Source organism: Ciconia boyciana, chromosome 3, assembly GCF_034638445.1.
Source record: "Ciconia boyciana chromosome 3, ASM3463844v1, whole genome shotgun sequence".
NCBI lineage: Eukaryota > Metazoa > Chordata > Aves > Ciconiiformes > Ciconiidae > Ciconia > Ciconia boyciana.
The window spans coordinates 92502783-92521416 of record NC_132936.1 but is presented as its reverse complement, the minus strand read 5'-3'; the positions used below and the strand labels follow the sequence as shown (position 1 = coordinate 92521416).

The following is an 18634-nucleotide window of genomic DNA, read 5'->3' as shown; positions in this document are numbered from 1 at the left end:
ATGAGTTAAGAACCACAAACTTTACAGTTTAATTTCTGAGGAGATTATGCAAATTCAAGGAATCATCTCTCATACTACATACATTTACATACTAGCTACACATTTTTCATGTTAAGAAGATAACGAGCCCAAGAGCTCTTTAATAAGAACACAGAAATTATCCCAACACTGATCTTATCAAGAATACTTATTATAATACTTTCTACTTATTAGCAAAAATTAAGTACTTAAAAAAATCTTATCCTACACTTCTGGAAAATTAATTTCCCATATTTAATGTATTTTACCTTGGTTCAAAGAAATGACAGGTATTCGGTTAGCGTTATAAAGGAAAATATCAGCGCCACTATCTTTACTTCCAGAGGAGCTGGAATTCAGGCTTAATGTGAGCCATAACTGTAAAAGGGATTCAAGCTGAAAAAAGGGAAAAAAAAACCACTATCAAACCAAACTCAAGTGTTTTTGAACTTGAACTCAGAGTTCCAGGGCATAAAAGGTTATCTGTTTTGATTTTAAAAGCCTTATCTACATTCTCAGGTGCTACTGTTTCACTGATAACACACACACACATACTCTATCCTTTACTGGATTTGAAGATTCTGATAAACATAATATTCAAGGAAAATTCAGCATAACTAGCAAATGCTTCTGCTATGTTTTTGTAATTGCTTTTTTCTAAATACAGTTAAGTTTCTCTTAAGAAGTTTCTTCAAACTTATGTTAAAAAAAATACAGCTTTACACACTGCTCAGAAGTGTCTGTATCATAACCTTACACCTGACCTGTAACACTGGTTTGCATGTAAGCTTTTGGAATGTCTCAATACAGTCAAGTGATGTTTACCAGTCAACCAAAATTATTCAGAAGGCCAATTTAATTACTGGGAAACCTTCTTCACTATCAGAGAGACACTGATGCTCACCCTGAATAACTCCCTTGAGGAAAATAACTATTCAGATATTCTGGGGAAGCATGAAGGTCCTTTACACCACAAACTGTATTTTGGATGAGATATTTAAAGAACGATTGAGGGATGGAGTCAGACACCCAATTAAGATACAAACAGGCAGGCCTGCACCTAATCACTCATATATAGCACGTATGGCATTCCTTTGTATGTATCAAGAAAAGCGTTGCTAAACCAATGACTTTTCAAAAAGCACACTTATAATTTTAACATTTAGGATCATTGGACAATTGGAAGGGACCTCTGGAGGTTATCCAATCCGGTCTTCTGCTCAAAGAAGGACCAAAGACGACAGCAGCCTGGGTTGCTCAGGGGTTTATCCAGCTGGGTTTTGAAAACCTCCACAGATGGAGACTGCACACTTAGTGACACTCTTCACTAATAAGCTAACAATTATTTTTCATTGAACCTAAGAACTTGTTTTTAAATATGAAAATGTATACCTATTTTTTCCACTGTAACAAGAAATGTCCTATTTGATAAAAGCTTTCAGCAGCTTGTCTATTGTATTATTGGTACTGTTGTCCATGACAGCTTCATAAGCAATAAAGCATGTAACATAACAGGCTACTTGCATCCTAAGTAGTAAGAAGTATAGGAAAACAACTTTCAAATTTAGAGAGAAATACTATCAAAACATTTAACAGTTCATAATTCTGTACCTGAACATGGTGGACTTGTAGCATGGAAAAGAGTTTGTTGAAGCATGCGCTCAGCATAGGTATAGATGACAACTGTACAATCAACTGGGCATTTTGGTTAGCAGCATGTAATCCTCTTAGCAATGAATCATCTGTTCCACTAGGAGACTGGGTTACTAAAAAACAAAACAAAAAGTACCATCTCCCCATGAATTATTTTGTAAAAGTTGCTAAAGCTAACTTCATATTTATTTCCTTGCATTTTATACTTAAGGGAAAGACACTTATTTTATAATTTACAAGAACATCTTCAATGTAGCATTCAGATGAGTTGGACTACTGACTACCATACTGTGACAGGCATACTTGAATATTAGACATCCCCTTCTTCACGAAACTGCTTGGAAAGTGAGCCCACACAAATACATTTTCACAGTTCTCGCTAAACACGTATTATAGGAGTGTCCTGATAACACAATGGTAAGACAAACAATCGGAGCATCTCTTTCATGCATTATGGTAAAACTATTGCAGTCAATAATAAACTTCCTGAGAATAAAGGCTGAGGATGTCGCTAAACCTACTCCATCATCAGATATTCAACTAATGACTGCATGCATATTAAGGTACCTGGAGAGCTACAAAGAAGCACATCTTAACAAGATGGACAGCGCAACTCACTGAAAATACGTTCAAAAGTAAATTGGCATCATGAGTGTTTTTATAACATAAAGCTTACTGAACAGCCAAGTTCAAAACTGTATTCAAATATTTTCACTTTCATCACTGAATAGGTGAAACTGTCAAGTGCAAAGCAGCTTTCAAACAGCTGAGATTTCACAATGAATGCAAGAATTAAGCTTCACAAAAACAGGAAACTTAATGTTCACTTGCATCTAGATCGGAAAATGAAAACAATTCCTCCATTGTAGTATAATGCACTGTAAAGTAAATCCTGTATACTTAACCAGTTTCACAAAATGTCTTAAATATACATAAACACAATTAAAAAATCTGAATAAAGAAATAACTCTAATGCTCAGCCTAACAAGAAAATTCAAGTGAAATACAACTTTTTCTAAGCTGCTAAGTGACTGCAGAAAAAATTAGCACAAATTTCAAAGCATCACGGTCATTATGTGAAGAGAATGACTTGACAACATGTAGTTACATGTAGGAGATGTGTTTGTTAATGCTTGTAGAATGGAATCAGCCTCCAGGGTAGACATCATTTTCAGCATCAGCTCAGCCTGCTGTTCAAGTCCAACTTCTAGGCGTGCATCTAAAGCTACACAAGGCAACAAACAGGGCAAAACTGAATTATATCAAAGATGTATATAATTAGTTACTCTAACTTCCTGTGCAAGCAATATAGATACACAGTACACATTAAACTGAAAAAAATCTCAGTATCACTAACAGGAAGATTCACTTTTACATATGACAGAAGCAGAATGCAGAAACATACTCTGAACTGAACATAAGATTCTTACAGATGTGAAATACGTAATTAATAAAATACTAAATTGCCGTGAAACACACATTTCTTTTCTCAGTCACTTTAATATCACCCACAACTAAATCTGCATATGTTTAAGTCTCTTTTTCCTAAGGTAATAGCTCTCAAACAAGAACCAAAAAGCTGTTTTTCCCCACTGTGGCAGGGATCTATCACCCCAGTTCGGTAGTACTCCTCCAAACTAAACAAGTGTGCCACCTCATTCCTTAGGGTACAGCCAACTATCCAAAATATCAGCCAACCAGAAAAGAGCTTCCAAAATTCTCTGAGAAAATGGGAATGATTTAAAACTGCCTATAAGTGTGTGTTCAAAAATGTTAGAAAATAAGATTTTCTGCTATGTTAGGCTGTTAACTTCACGGGGATATAAACTTCACATAATATTCTCTCAGTTACCACAGAAAAATTGTGGCATATAGAAAATTTAATTCTTTCCACTTAATGCACGTAGAGATTGTTAACATAATTTGATATGCAAAAGTGTCAGATACAGTATCACAGAAAAGAGACCCTGAACAGAACTTTAGTTCATTGCTTACCTTGAGAGACCGATACGCTCACAGTTTGTGATCCATTTTTCTCTGCAGTTACCGGTGGTTTTGCAACTGGAATTCCAACGCCTCCAATGTAAGGATTGTAATTGTAGGTGCCATAATCGGCACCCCAGTAATCATACCAGGTGCTGCTTATAGGCTTAAAAAACAAACAAAACAACAAGAAAAAAACAAACATCAACTCTTTAGACTGCCCAAGTACAAAAATAAAATTTGCAATGACTAACAACCAACACTGAAGTTACAAAAAAATTAAAACCAGAAGACTGGATCCAACAGCTTCCGAAAATTTTGTTTCAATTTTTATTGCAGTATAAGCTACTGAATCCTTAGTGATTGTCAAAATCCAGCAATGTAGTTAGCTGTCTCAAAGATTCAGGAAGCCAATTTGAAAATGTTATCATCAGTTTTTATTCACACATTTGTACCATATTGTAGATTTGGAAGTGGAGTATCACACACATATTTTGAGAAGTTATTTATCAAGACAGAATACTATATTATTAACTGTACTATTAAAGTACCTTAAAGCCTCAGTGAGGCTCAGGGATTATTTGTACTGGGCTCTGCAAAAGAAAGAGTTGAATAATCTCTACTCATGTGTCATAATTTAAGACACTAAGAAAGCATATGGATCACAAGAAAAAAAAAAAGTAATGTAAGACTGTATGAAGGCAATTTGCATATGCCTGTCTTTTTAATGGCAAGATCCATTATCAACTGCCATTTTACAGACACAGAAGCAAATCCTAAGGAGGATTAAGCATGAAGAAGTGTTTTTCTGGCTGTTTTTTAGAGGACATCCAATCAGGCAATAAGATCATGACGATACCTGTGGATGAAGCGGACTAAGGACTACTGCCACATGAAATGATAGCAGAATAGAGGAGGAGGAAAACATCAGTAACACAAAAACTAAGCACTAAGTGGAATTTTTGGTAGGGTGAGATTTAAAGAAAAAAAATCTTTACCTGATAGGTAATCAGTGGAAGGACATATGAGGGAATACAGGAAAAAAAAAAAAGAAAAGAAAATTTAGTGTTTTCGGAGCAAGTGGTGAGAAAGATAATTCAGGTTAACTCAAGTGAGGCTGAAGGTTTAAGTCAATAGTGAGAGGAGTGGGAAAACTCCAAATGAGAGCATCACCCTTATGGACAGAGAAAAGAGACTCAACATATTATTATGAACGGTTGTGTTTCTTTACAACCAAAATATTTTTGTTTTTTACTATACCTTGACAATATACTATTACATCTAAATGTAATTTTACTACCTCTGATATGTTTAGCTTCCGTTTTAAGTATGAAAGCATTTAATAATTTTCTTGTTCCACAGTGAAGTAAGTTTTGAAGTTAGTTGCTTCTCCTCATAGTCTGAAGTTGGTCTGAGCACTAGCTACTCAGAACCACTTGTTTATACAGATATCTTCATGCAAACGCAAAATATTTTGTGGTCAACCGAGATACGAATACATCTGAGATGTGAACGCAGTCTTTACATTCTTTCCTGTAATTCTACATTAAACCTTGACAGAAAGCTAAAAGCAGGTCTAAGACATCAAATACCACTAATGAAGAAGTGTAAGAGAGAAAGGGTTTCATTATTTCACATGTAAATGTTACCCTGAAGGCTCAGGGGTGTCATACCTTGAAGACTTTGGCTGCAAGGGGATCTTTTTCCAAATCAATATCCAAAGGATCAATATCAACTTCCATCAGGTCTTGCAGTAATTCAAGGTCAATGTCCTTATCTTTTTCCAAGGATGACAGAGGTGGAGCACCTTTGAGTGATTAAAAGAGTATTAATACTACCAAGTACAAATTACAAAACATGGATATATCATACACTTAATGGATAATTTTAAGGCTTTTAATATTACAGCTCTTAGTGGAAAAAGTTACTGAATGCAATCAAGTTGCCTTTTTCAAATAACTAGAAAACAACCCCATTTTTTACTGATCACATGTAAAACTAAGTTAAAGAATTGCTTATATTCTGCCTATATTTTCAGAAACTAATTATCCTAGCACCAAAAATCCTTTACTGATATTTTGATAGATGAATAACAGCAAAGGGTTTTTTTACTTTTTTTCCAGTATATATATATACATCAAGATTATGGAATAATTTACCTGTGATGTCATGTGTCAAAGGCTCATCTATTGTTTCCACTAACTGAACTGTGGACTGCTGGAGAGAGTCATCAGAATCCCCAGCTGAAGCTCCAGCATCTTCTCCCAAAGCAGTGTCTTCCATAGCTTCAGCTGCTATAGGTGCCAACAACTCTCCTACGTATTAGATTAAGCAGACAACTCCATTTCAAGCTTTATTCCAGTTACAAATTAACATTCCAGTGTCTTGGCCAACTGTCTGTTTTTCTTCATCTAACTCTAAATTCTTTAAGGGCTACTTGTTCAAGGGGAAGCATTCTGAACAATTTTCAAATAATCAGAGTCATAAATATTAACTTTTCAATGCACAAGTCACTAATTCAGGATTGACTAATTGCAATTTTAAATTGCATTTTTTACACACTAATCTCAATTTTATGATTTTTTTAAATTATTATTTTAATAGTGTCAGCAGATTCTAATATAATAATAAAAAACCCTAAAACATTAAAGGAAGAAAGTTTCATGTGTAACATACATTCTGAAAAATATGAACTTAAAACGAACCTGCTAGAATATCCTGCAGCATACAAGTCAGAGAATACTGAGCCCATGCTCCTCCCCAAGAGATATCTCCTCTGTTAAAGTCAGTTCCAACAAGAAGCAGCAATAATCTTTCCAACTGAGTCTCATTTACAATCTCACATAAATGAATTGTTGGTCTTGTAGCATTTGCAATTCTAGCAAGAACCTATTAAAAAAAAGAAACATATGTCTATTCATATTTAATACTACGAAAATATGTAATAGCTTTAATTTCTATGATTATTAGATTTTGCTTACAAGTAAGTTAGGTGCTTTTAGCTAGGTCTGGCTAAAATTTTAGAATTTTACAAATGTAATTATATGAAAATATTTTTTTAAAAGTTACTTTTTCTACACAATTTTGAAGCCATCATATCCTAAGTTACACAAAAGGTGACAGATCAGAAAAACTACCTCACCAGAAATTACTAGAAATTTTAATGCTGCAGCTAATTTTTACCATCAAGCCATCAAAAAAGCAGTAATAGAAAGCTAATTTAATGCAATCTCCATTGCAACTACAGAGTGATGCTCCATATTCTGTTTACCTTACAAACAAATAGAAGTAAATCTGCATGACAAGTGAAGTCCATGGACAAGAGAAAGAGCGCCAGCTTCTGCACTACAGAAATACAACGTTCATGTGCCAGTGTAAATGGAAGTGGTTCAATTTCTGGAGTTTCCTTTGTTGTTGATACTTCGCTATCTAAAGTAGAACGAGGCCATTCTGCAGTCCGACGTAAGCGTATTAAGTCCTTGAAGTGCTGCAGAAATCAAATTTGAAACAACAGTTACATTTTAAAACTAACCTCTACATCTTTTCCCAGTGAAAATCTGAGGCAGCAATAGCAGTAACTGTAAAACGGGGGGATGGGGGGGGACGGGGGGGGGGACGGGGGGGAGGGAAGTCTAAGAATATATGAGAATCTGGAATGGATTTAAGGCCTTATTGGCAGAAATTTGTTTTGGCAGCATGTTATCTCAGGTGACAGACTCATAACCAAATTATTCAGTTCCACACAAGTGCCAATTAAGCCTTTATGTTTGCCGTAAAACATATTGAGAATATGTATTTTAGAAGTTTCTTTCATATTTCCACACCTGCATAGAAAGCTATATGCAGTTTGCTTCATGGTAACCATAAAAATAGCCAATATGGAAATTTACCCTTACAAGAATGCTGACTTCTCAGTTCTTCACATTAGATAAATCATCAATAATTTCTAACTTTCTTAATACTTCCAGGGTACAAAGTGTCCATTAGCCACCATAAATTGAAGCAGTCTGATACTTGATCAGGGCTCTAAACTACAACCTTTTTGACAGAGGGTCTACAAATTCAACGGAGCAAAGAAGGTGCTTTTATTTATCCTCCCATCCACCAAAGGCACACATTTAGCAGCTCAGTTCATTGTATCAGCTACACAAGCAGCCTAAAATTAGATAACACAAACACCTCTTATAATCTTGTTTACGTAGTAGCTACTGAAGTAGACTAGAGAAAGAATTATTTACTAACACAAAGGTTTCAGCTTTCTCCTAAATGCAATAAATGTTTTAAGTTACTCACAGCTTGTCATAACTGAAAGTGATTAGTAGGCGAAGTAGTAAAAACTGCTTGAAATGCAACTGTCAAGCATACAGTAATACCATAACTAGATGTTAAGATACTGCAAGGGGAAAACTCTTTAGTTCAACATGCTTTTTTGATGCAACATGGCTGCTATAAAGTGAAACTTAAATAGATGGACAGCATATTTCAGCCAGTGACTCATTTGAAGATGTCTCAAGGGGGCCACCAAGTGGAGTAGCCCCCTTGATATAACCTGCTGGAATAAAGCAGAAGATAGTGCAGGAAAGAACAGCTCATGACAAGCAGAGTTAGTGAAAACTTAGGGCTTTATTTTTATGCTGATGTTTAAATTTTGGTGGGGTTTTTTTTCGTAATTACTGGAAGTTGTTGTAAGATTTCCCTTTAGATTGCCTGTAAGGTCCAACATTCCATAATCTCTTTCCACAGGCCTACTTTCAGTCAACCTAACAGACATCAGTAGTTCTGGAACTAGAGAGTAAATACTTAAAGAGATACCTAAGTTTCATAGCTAGAAAGATTTACACTTTTTTTGCATCCCCTGCAAAGTCCATGTTGCCATCTCCAGAAACCCCTAAATTTCAGCACCTCGTCTCATAATCAAAATAATTCTTTAACTGCCACATCCACTCTCAGTATCCAGGGCTTACTGCAAGATGCCACAATTTACAGGATAAGTACTTTTAGGAAGCTAAGAAGCTTCTGAGAAAGCTCAGAAAACCTTCTCAAAAGTCGTATTTATTAGTTCGGGGAGATGGTCATCGGCATGATTATTTTCTGATTACTCAACCAGGAGAGCATCCAGAAGAGTATCATGCATAAAAATTAACCACATAAAATATTATTTTACATTTCTATTGGTATATGTTATCCAAAGTTTAAAGATATGACTGGCATTCCCAAAGCTACAAGATTATTAGTGATTTCGGCAATGACTACCTAAAAAACCCCTGTAGAAGGATGAACTATTTTTCACAGTGCAAGAAATTTCCAGATGGCTGCTGTTTTCAGCATCAGAATATACTTGATAGCAGCCACGATGAAACAACTTTTTAAAATAAGGTCAATATAAGATAAAAATGACTTTGCAGGAACAGGTCTTTTCACACAAAGGACAAGAAGTCAGTTACAGTTTCAGAGCATCGTACCTTTGAAGTAGCCTGCTTTAGTTTTGCCTGTTCTACTAAAAGTTTGTATGATGATCCTTTGTTGCTTTGTATTTTCTCTTTTTCCATCTGTTCCACCAAAGCCTTCTGTTTTGCTTTTAATAAGTTAAGTTGCTAAAAGAAAATGTTAATAGGAAAAAATGAAAATTTAAGCAATAAGATGTTAAAAGGATCAGTATGTTCATATGATAGTAAACTTCAGTTCAAATTGTAACTTGAGCTTTTAAAATACAGTTTATATACAATCTTAACTACGACACTGTAAGGGGCTACTAGCAGACCCAGAACAGATGAAGTTTAAGAAGAAACAGTATTTTTAAAGGAGCTCAAGACTTACATGCCCAGGGTCATAAAACCTGCATGGTTGCATTTAGAAATGAAAATTTTGTGTATGAAGAACTACCAACTTTTAAATCACAGCTTAGGTGCTTGCACTCAGGTGTACCCAGATTCACCTAGAAAGTAAGTTATATTTATTGTCCAATATGGGCCACAGTGTAAAAGTACACTCCAATATCTGTTCTTCCAGCAGATCCCATGCCCCACGGTTTGAGATGAATGTCAAAGAAGTTAGGCAGCCTTTAGCTACAGAACCAGACCTATGCTAAAGCAAGGCTGAATGAGTCCCAAAGCCAAAGCTGTTCTTTCAAGAAATGAGATATACTACAAATGACATATACTTCTGGGAAAATAGCCACTACTGTGCTGGAAGTCACCTGTTTATGATGCACAAGCTGTTTTCTGATCTTTCGGGAATACAGTCTGTCTAGGCTACTGCTGCCTTTAGTAGATCTGCTCAGACTCTGAGTGTGAAGACTATTATTTATAAAGCTCCACTGGTTTCCTAATGGAAATAGAAAAAAAAAGGAGATATTAATCCATCTTATTAAACCTCACTTAACTCCAGAGAAAAGCATTTACGTTGCAGCAATGGTTAGCATCTCCATAGACAAAATACTAAAGAAACAAGCAAAAATCAAACTCTTTTAGTATTATGCAACTATCACCCCGATGGTAATATTTCGGTGTCATTTTAAAATGCAGTGGTACCATCTTGTTTTCATTATTTTTAAAACATATAAGGAAGTAAGCAAGACTGTCCTAACTAAAAATACCTGAACAGCTTCCATAACACAAAAGCTTTAGAGCTTTCGTTTTTAGAAAAGATGTTCAAAGAAAACCATAGCTAATCCACTTAAACAATAATAAAAATAGACAAAAAATGCATTTACAAATACTGGATACAAATGCCATAGCAAATACCAAAGCAGTTATGATGTCATACTGTTGCTCTTTCTCATAATACAAACTGTCTCAACATGGTGTATTCTCAATTGCCAGGTCCCGGAGTCACAGGATAATAGACAGACATTTTACGAACCAAAATCAATCCTGTATTTTTCACTTTAAAAAAATGAAAGAGGTCATATTTCTAAGGAGAAGGGGATGCAAAGAAGCAGAACAGTGCAAATAAAATGATCACAACATCTCTTTTTAAAATCTCATTTTTCAAGTGAATTGAAAATAAATTTAAAGTATTTGAACAGCTCGCAAACCAATGCCCATAGAAGCAAGTTTTGATAATAAGTGTTACATACCTGTCAAAAATCGTTCCCTCTCTTTTCCATTCAGAGGTTTCTTGGCTGTGGCTGCTTCATCTTCAACAGTTGCTACGTAATCCAGTAGTCTGGACACCAGCATTACAACCCAGCTGATCATGGGAATGTCTAAAACTCCTTAAAAATAAATAGATTTGAGTGCCTTAATAAAGTTTTGAAGCCATAACAAAGTAGTTTTAAAGAAATCATAAAAAGCATCAGATGGCACACATTTCACTAGGCCACAAAGGTTCCACTCCCTTTTTTTTAATCCTAAATGAGGATAAGACTCTGAGCACTCAATAAATGAGGGAAGAAATCAAACATTCAGTATAGAACTCAGGCGCAAGAGAAAATGTCACAGTTCTCTTAGTCTGATGAAGTCAGAAGTCAAAAGCTTCACCTCTACTGTTAAAGCTAAAAATGAAGCAGCATTTTTAAAAAGAAAGTCAAAAATGGTATGTCTAAACTTCCTAAATATCAAATGCAGAATGACAGCTGCTTGCATTAAAGCACATAAATTAGATGTCTCAAATTCCATAGTGTGAAATTTCTCCATCAACCAGGGCTCCAACAAGACAGTTATAACTGTGTACCCAAATACCTTCATTTTTACTCCTTTAAGTGTATTTTCACGTAGCCATTTGAATAAGAGGCAGGAAAGCAAAGACTGAGTTCAGACTAGCTGAACCATGCTGGTAGCACTAATGACTGGCTATTGCCTATTTCAGTCTCACACATTAAATGCAATATTTTTGTACAGGCAGAAGGGAAAAAAACCTATCTTACACAACATGCGAGAAAAATCTTTGTGTGCATGAGCAAATCTAAATGAACAGTTGTAACGTGAACTTGTGAGTGCTCAATAAAGACCAGAAACCTACAATTAATGACCACTTAAATCACAGTCATTATGCAAAAGGCATACTTTTACATAATATCAATACAGCAAAATCATTAGTACTAGAGGTTACACGCATATTTTTGTATCTGCGCGCTGTGCTGAGCCACATTTAACTACACTACACTTTTCATGCACTGACCTCAAAAAAGCTTTAACTAACTCAAACTATTATTAATTACAGATCAAACAAGAAAACTAAGGCACAGAAACTACTTGTCCAAAATCACATGTAGCTGCTGGCAGCCCAAGCAATCGGATGCAGGCCCTGACTGTTAACTCCAATTTCCTGTCCACACTGGCAGAAAGCACCCCACCCCAAGCAGGCAGAGGAACAGGAGGCCTCCCCATAACAGGACCTGAACAGAAACGGCAGACTAAATTGCAAGAATAGAAATGAGTAGCACTGGTGACCGCTACACACCTTTTTGGTTGGCAGAATAAAAAGAAAGGAGCCTGCTGCAGAGTGATGTATATACCTTTTCATACTTCTGTTTAAACAAGTGCATTTCTTTTATCTCTTAAAAAAAAAAAATCAAAATTTTCAGCTTCTCTCCCTCCCTCCAAGTGTCTTCCTTATTCTTTTTTTCCCCCTCTGCCTCAAAGTTTACAACTTCTCTCTACCCACAACACTCACCTCTTGCTCTGATTGTCCTTTGTTTTCTGACTTTTTTCCCCAATAAGCTTTCACCCCTTTGACCCTTAGTTATGTGTGATAGTTCTCAAACAGGAATTTCTTCTGCCATACCTGATGCTTCCACCACACATAATAATGCCCTAGTACTCACCTGTACTGTCCAGGAGGAAGGAAGCTGGAAGACCAGCAAATAAAGCTCTGAAGTATCAGTTACTTCTGCTTCCTAAAGTCCTCCGTGAGGACAACTAGTAAGGCAAGAGCTATGAAAGGAATTGGCAGCTGTGGGGAGAGTGCAAACAGAGGTAGAGGAGATGTAAGCTTGGGTTTGCCTCAAACTAGTTAGAGACTACAGTAGGATATGGCCACGATAGAGAAAGTACATGGTAGACCAATGGGAAGCAATAGGACAGCTTCTGACACCAGCTGTAGGCTTGTTTACATCGGGAGACAAGGTAAAAAGTAAGGACAGAGTCTCAGCTGGCATTTATCAACTTCACAACACTAAGAATTTTAAACATCATATCTTCTACAATGCTCTGCTACATGTACATAACAAATAAGTAGCCTAGAGTATGATGTTTTCAAAAGCAAGCATTTTCTTCAAACTTAGGGTAGTTATGAAAACACTCAAAGAAAATCAAGTTTGGAGAATATAATTTCAGTAATTTTTTTTAGGGTAAAAAAAATGTAAATTCCTTGTGATTACAAAAAACCCTCATGTAGTTTGCAGAAACCATGCAGATATACTTAACAGACTTGTCTTCATAACCATGTTTTACCTCAAAAGCTTGAAACTTAGAAAGGATCTCATGAGCAAAAAGGGGCACTTCTTTCCAAAATGCTAAATTCCAAAGTCATTCACTAGAGTCACTAGAGCTGTCTACACATTGGATGTTCCCCCCACTTTGTTAAAACTTTAAAGCTTCCTAGCTGAATTAAAAGCAACCAAATAGATTTTGCTCAGGTTTAAAAGGGGCGGGGCAGGGGCGGCAGCGGCAGCAGTGGAATCTCTTTTAGCACCTAAAGAACAAGAAGTTTCAGCACATTTTAAAATACAACTGTGTTTTGGAAATATAGTAAGCGAGCAATTTCTTCTTTTAATACACCAAAAATTGCGAGCTACTCTCTCAATTTTCTACCTTATAATGAATATAAAAATATAGTTTCCCAAATTAGAGGGCTACCTTCAGTTCTTCTGTGCACAGGTAAATGAGGTTGCAGTGGTGACAGCAGGTTATCCAGGAGATTAAGTAAACTTTCTAAAACACCACTGTTGCTAAGCGATCTTTGGCCAATGCAAGAAAGCAACATGAAGACCCTAAAAATAAAATTTACATATTTAAGATTTTATTTATTTTTCAGATCCAGTAATATTCTGAAACACCCCTTATAGAACAATATTCCCCTAGGCTTTCATCTGAGACACAAGCAGATTGCTACAGAAAGCAGTACTGTGGCCCAGCAAGTGAACTGGATGTCACGTTCTATGGTTGTAAGGATAACGCAGTGTTTTAGGGTGAACATTTTCTCTTTCAACCTCAAGAGGTCAGCAGAGCATTCCACTTTGTACATCTCAAACCAGATCTCATCCGTTTTATTTCCTTTTGCATATGATATACTGAATAGCAGGAATAGAGAATTAAGTCCATGTATTCTTCTATCCTTGAATTAATTAATTTTTAAAAATTCTGAAAATATAAATGTTGCTGTCCAAAGAAGGCAGAAAGCCACAGAACAGCAAATATGTTTGATTAAAATAGAATCTTAAAATAGAATAAGCTAATGTTTAGAATATCAAAGACCTCAATCAATAATCTGAAATAATCAACACATCTAATATTCAATGCTCACCTCTATGCTTGTTTGCTCTTATCTCAGAGAAATCTTTTGTATTAAATGCTAACAGTGTGCTTTCCAGTCTCAATCCTACTTCCAAATGCATTAGAAGAGCAGCTCTATGATGAGGGTGCATTTAAGCCTGATAAAGGAGAAGGCAATTTTTGACACTGGGGAGCAATCCTGCTAGGTATGCGAAGATCTCCAAGTAAGGAAAAACAGCAACTTATTGTGGTGCAAGCACCAAATAGGTGCAATAAATAACTGCAATCAGACATTTATCATTTGCAGTGCATTTTTGGGACTATTTCTTAAATCAATGGAATAGATGGATAAGTATCCTTCAGTCACATTTTGTCAATTCCAATGTTAAGTTATGAACAATGGAATTATTTCAATGATCCACAGGTAATGTATCAATATAGACCTATACCTTACCTGTCTTGTGGGAATATGAGAAGTTGCTCTGAATTGTATAATTCCTGCAGTACATTTGAGAGAAACTGACCCCACCATCTTTCTCCTCCACAGAGCTGAACAAGCAGAAGGCCAGTATGCAATCGTATCTTTGGGGTTCCACTGATACACAGATGTTTAAATAATTCTTCACAAGCTTGAGCATGAAAAGTACTTTGCAGAACCACGGGAACAGAGTGCCCTTTTAAGAAAAGAGAACAAGTAACTATGTTTAAGGAGACCATGGCTTGAAAACATAGGAGGAAAAAGTTTGCAGGAAATTTTTAAAACTATTATGATTAGACTGATTGGCACAGGGGGGAAGGATGAGGGAACACATGGGGAGATGGTAATTTGCAGGTAACCCATAAAGACCAGGCCATTTGGTCAAAACCAAATCAATTTCATGTCAGTGCAAATAACCCCATGGAATCTACACAAAGCAAAAACCAAACCACCATTATGCTTAAGAACAAACTGGCACAGAAAATTACAAGACAGACACACCTATCTATCAACAGAACAATGTTCTGCCTTTTTTTTTTTTTTTTTTTTTTTTAAAAACCCACCACTCCTACTCAGACTTTTCAATTTCGATTCTCCAAGAACTCTTTCAATGGCAAGTTTAGGAAACAAAAATCCTTACTGGATATTAAAAATCATGAACTGAGTAGAGATACTGGCTTTATGACTTCCGCCCCCACCCTCCAAAGCAGTTTCTGCTTCACCTCCCCACTTTTAACTGCCTAAGCCATCCCCAGTGTTGCACAGGCTTCGATGCTCACAGATCCTTCCACGAGCTGATTCTACCTATGAAAACAACAGGAGTATTCTGCCTGGGCAGTCTTTTGTTACTTCAGCAAACTGAATCAGCCCACAGAAGGATCAGATGACTATCTGAACAAAGGAATACGCAGCCAGGACTACGGAAAAGGGAGGAGGACCTTGACACCCTCTCCTATCCTTTTCAGGAGCAGGAAGTGGTTTGGTCAGCTTGGTGTCACTGGTGAAAACTTCACACTGTATGTTACCAGCTACTAAAATCATAGTAAAACATACTTGAACATAGTTTAAAAGGTTTATAGTGGGAAAGCACAGATCAAGAAATAGAAATGCTTGCAAATTGTTTCTAATAACATGACAAATATCAAAACCTCAAAAAATACTAACCATTGGAAGAATGAAGCAAACTAAGCAAAGTATCCAGTAAGTATCTAATGATGGTGCGTAACTGTTCTGTGGATGACATCTGAATCAACTCTTTTGGATCAGATTGCTCCTTCAGTGTTTTCCTGCTTGCACCTAAAGCTACTTTGAGCCTCTGAACAGCATGGTGAGCCAAGTTGAGTTGAAGCTGTAGCTGAATGCAGTCCTGGTAAGCAGAAAATACTCTGCTATCTTCTTCTACTGCCTTGTCTGGCTTTCGTAAAAAGTACTGGGCATTGTTAGCACTATTGAGTGGTGGCAGGTCAATACTCTGCAGAAGGATTTCTAACCGATGACAGGCCAAATTGTACCTAAAGGGAAACATTCCAACGCACAATTCAACAGACATTAGCAAATGGCAATACATTTGACAGTCACGCTGCCAGAAGACAACTTCTGGTCCATTTTGAATGCACTGTTAAAACAGATATTGAAAAAAAAAGACAGCGTAGTCTTTGTTACTTCTATAAAGATATTCACTGTAACAACCCTACAACAAAGGCAGTGTTTTCTTTGGTCTGAAGAATACCATGGGAAGGAAAAAAAAAAAAAATCTGTAACATTATGATACCCCAGTGTTTTAAGCTAAAATAACTAGTAAGTACACATTTTTTTCTTCTAACCTGCATTGTATGTCTTCTTGCAATGCAACCATCATTGCCAAATGTTGGTCAATTTCTGGCTGATTTGCAGCTTCACCTTCTCCTCTGAGGGGATCATGCATTAGTTTCAGCTCATTTTCAAAGGGTAAGATATAGGTATGGCCATAATAAAATCCTAATGGGATTTTTGCTCTGGCATTTGTGCTACCATATCGACCAATAACAGTGATCTGAAAAAGAACACAACTATACTGTAATACAATTGTATCAAAACACAATAAAACAAACACAAAATAAACACCAAGTCAAAAATTCATGAAAAATGTATAGCTAACTAAAGTTTGGTCTGAAGACAACTTAAAGAGAAAGTTCACATATTAACAAAGATCAAGAGTTTAAGAGATAGAGTATGCAGTCTATCTCCTCTTACCTTCATAAACCTGCAAACTGGGGGTGGCAACAAGTCATGTAAAATAAGTGAATGTGTGCTAATGTCAGTAGCCACCACCAATCGCCTTCCATCCACTTCTTCTCCTAAAGTCCAGATGTCAATTGACAAAGAAGCCAAATCTCCACAAGTGGGAATCAATACATCTGTCAGCAATATAGGTCTTCCAAAATCTAAGGTCACAAATCTTCTTGCTCCTACGGGAAAAACCCAGGATTGCCTAAAATACCAGTGCATGCTAACCAGCAAAGAGATGTTACTTCTCAAACAATAAAGCCGTTGTTTATGTATTGTTCAAAAGGTGCATATTTGAGGTTAAAAATAGCTGCACAACCTCAGAATCTCTCACTACAGCTTGCAGCCTTTGAAAAGAAAATTTTGGCTTCAACTTCATTTAAGTGGTTATGATTTTTATGTGTTATTTCAGAACAGGTGCTCTGTCCAGAGACCCAACATATTCCCCCAGACCCCAGCATTTTTTCAACTTGATAAACATCACTGAATGCTGGGTCTTAAACTTCCAGATACAACAGAAATGCAAACTGAGAAATATATTTTCTTTGGAAAGCCAAGTGAGACTGCAGCTAAGCAACTTACTTAAGACCCTGGAAATTATTCCACTTCTTATTAGAAAATGTGTCAAAATTATTATTAAGAATTCTGGTTTTACCTGAGTGCATTCGCTCTATAATAATTGACTGATGAGGTGGAGGTTGAAGAAAATGTGAAGCGTGAGATATTGCAAGAGCAAGACCGGATCCAAGTGGATTCTGACGAGTGGGAAAACATCAGTAAAATTAAGTTATTAAAAACTATGCATTTATAATAAGCTGTTCTTTACAAAAGACTGTAAGAAAACTTGTGATTTAAAGATGTAAAATTTTGACAACACCTCACTACATTCAGATTTGAGCATGAACCATCAAAATGTATTAACTACTAAGTTCAAAGGATTAATAATTCCTTATACAGTTAAGCTAGCTCCAATTAAAATAAACCATTTGAGGTACTATAACAACTCTATCTTGCTTTCATAAGTCTTCGTTTTCATGTGGTCTAAATTTAGTGATATAGTTTTCACATCTCATCCAAATAAACAGATATTTACTAGCACTCAAGTACAAATTAGATCCTGGTAAGGCTTACAGCATCTTGTTTCTATAAGAAAAACAAACAAAAATAATTACCGTTCTAGACTTGCTTGTATTTTTGTTATGTGCTGCAAGGTTAACTGCTGGGGGATCAATGACTGAACCAGGGAAAAGCTGAGCAAGCTCTGCATTAATAACAGCAGAAACTGCCTCATTAGGTGGAGTCAAAGGTGGAGTCATGAATAGAGGAGTTGTTTTTGGTGTGGGTGGAATGACATCTGAAGGATGGATGAAGAACCCTGGGGCTGCTACTGGATTAGAAGGCACAGAGTTGTGAACAGGACCAACTGCTGCTGCCGCCGCCGCTGCTGCTGCTGTTGTCTGATGCAGTTTTGCTTCCAGCTTAGCCTTCTGTGGGGAAAATGAAAGCAGTGTATGTAGCAGATAATACTGCTTGTGAACACAGTAATAGTACTGAACTACAAGTTCAACTCTCATTATAAAACTAGATTTAATAAATCCAAGCTACCTTCAACACAGGCATGTTAGATGTCCAACTATAAGCTGAAAAATGGAACTCTATTCAATTTGACCTCACTTGCTGAGGAACATGAGTAATTAAGTAATTAACTGGAGTAATCAAAAAATAATAAAAAGCCTACAACTGAAGAGCAAAGAAGAGTCAACACAGCCAAATTTCATACTGACAATGGCTTTATGACTGG

At 36.3% G+C, this 18634-nt stretch overlaps 1 protein-coding gene across 9 annotated transcripts in view; it reads right to left on the bottom strand.

The window, feature by feature from the left end:
- The window catches only part of BIRC6 (baculoviral IAP repeat containing 6), a 190654-nt gene that overhangs the window by 108532 nt on the left and 63488 nt on the right, over positions 1 to 18634 (bottom strand). For 8 of the 9 annotated variants that reach the window (XM_072856609.1, XM_072856604.1, XM_072856602.1 and 5 more), the window contains exons 25-42: positions 18006 to 18320; positions 17489 to 17588; positions 16801 to 17015; positions 16392 to 16600; positions 15733 to 16079; positions 14545 to 14764; positions 13455 to 13588; positions 10733 to 10870; positions 9851 to 9978; positions 9117 to 9248; positions 6926 to 7141; positions 6360 to 6543; positions 5814 to 5969; positions 5328 to 5461; positions 3667 to 3820; positions 2780 to 2896; positions 1630 to 1784; positions 288 to 414 (exon numbers count right to left, since the gene is read on the bottom strand). In XM_072856609.1, the coding sequence (XP_072712710.1) occupies positions 288 to 414; positions 1630 to 1784; positions 2780 to 2896; positions 3667 to 3820; positions 5328 to 5461; positions 5814 to 5969; positions 6360 to 6543; positions 6926 to 7141; positions 9117 to 9248; positions 9851 to 9978; positions 10733 to 10870; positions 13455 to 13588; positions 14545 to 14764; positions 15733 to 16079; positions 16392 to 16600; positions 16801 to 17015; positions 17489 to 17588; positions 18006 to 18320 (3181 nt within the window). The remainder of the gene's footprint in view (positions 1 to 287; positions 415 to 1629; positions 1785 to 2779; positions 2897 to 3666; positions 3821 to 5327; positions 5462 to 5813; positions 5970 to 6359; positions 6544 to 6925; positions 7142 to 9116; positions 9249 to 9850; positions 9979 to 10732; positions 10871 to 13454; positions 13589 to 14544; positions 14765 to 15732; positions 16080 to 16391; positions 16601 to 16800; positions 17016 to 17488; positions 17589 to 18005; positions 18321 to 18634) is intronic. The other variant, XM_072856607.1, reaches the window with a different exon arrangement.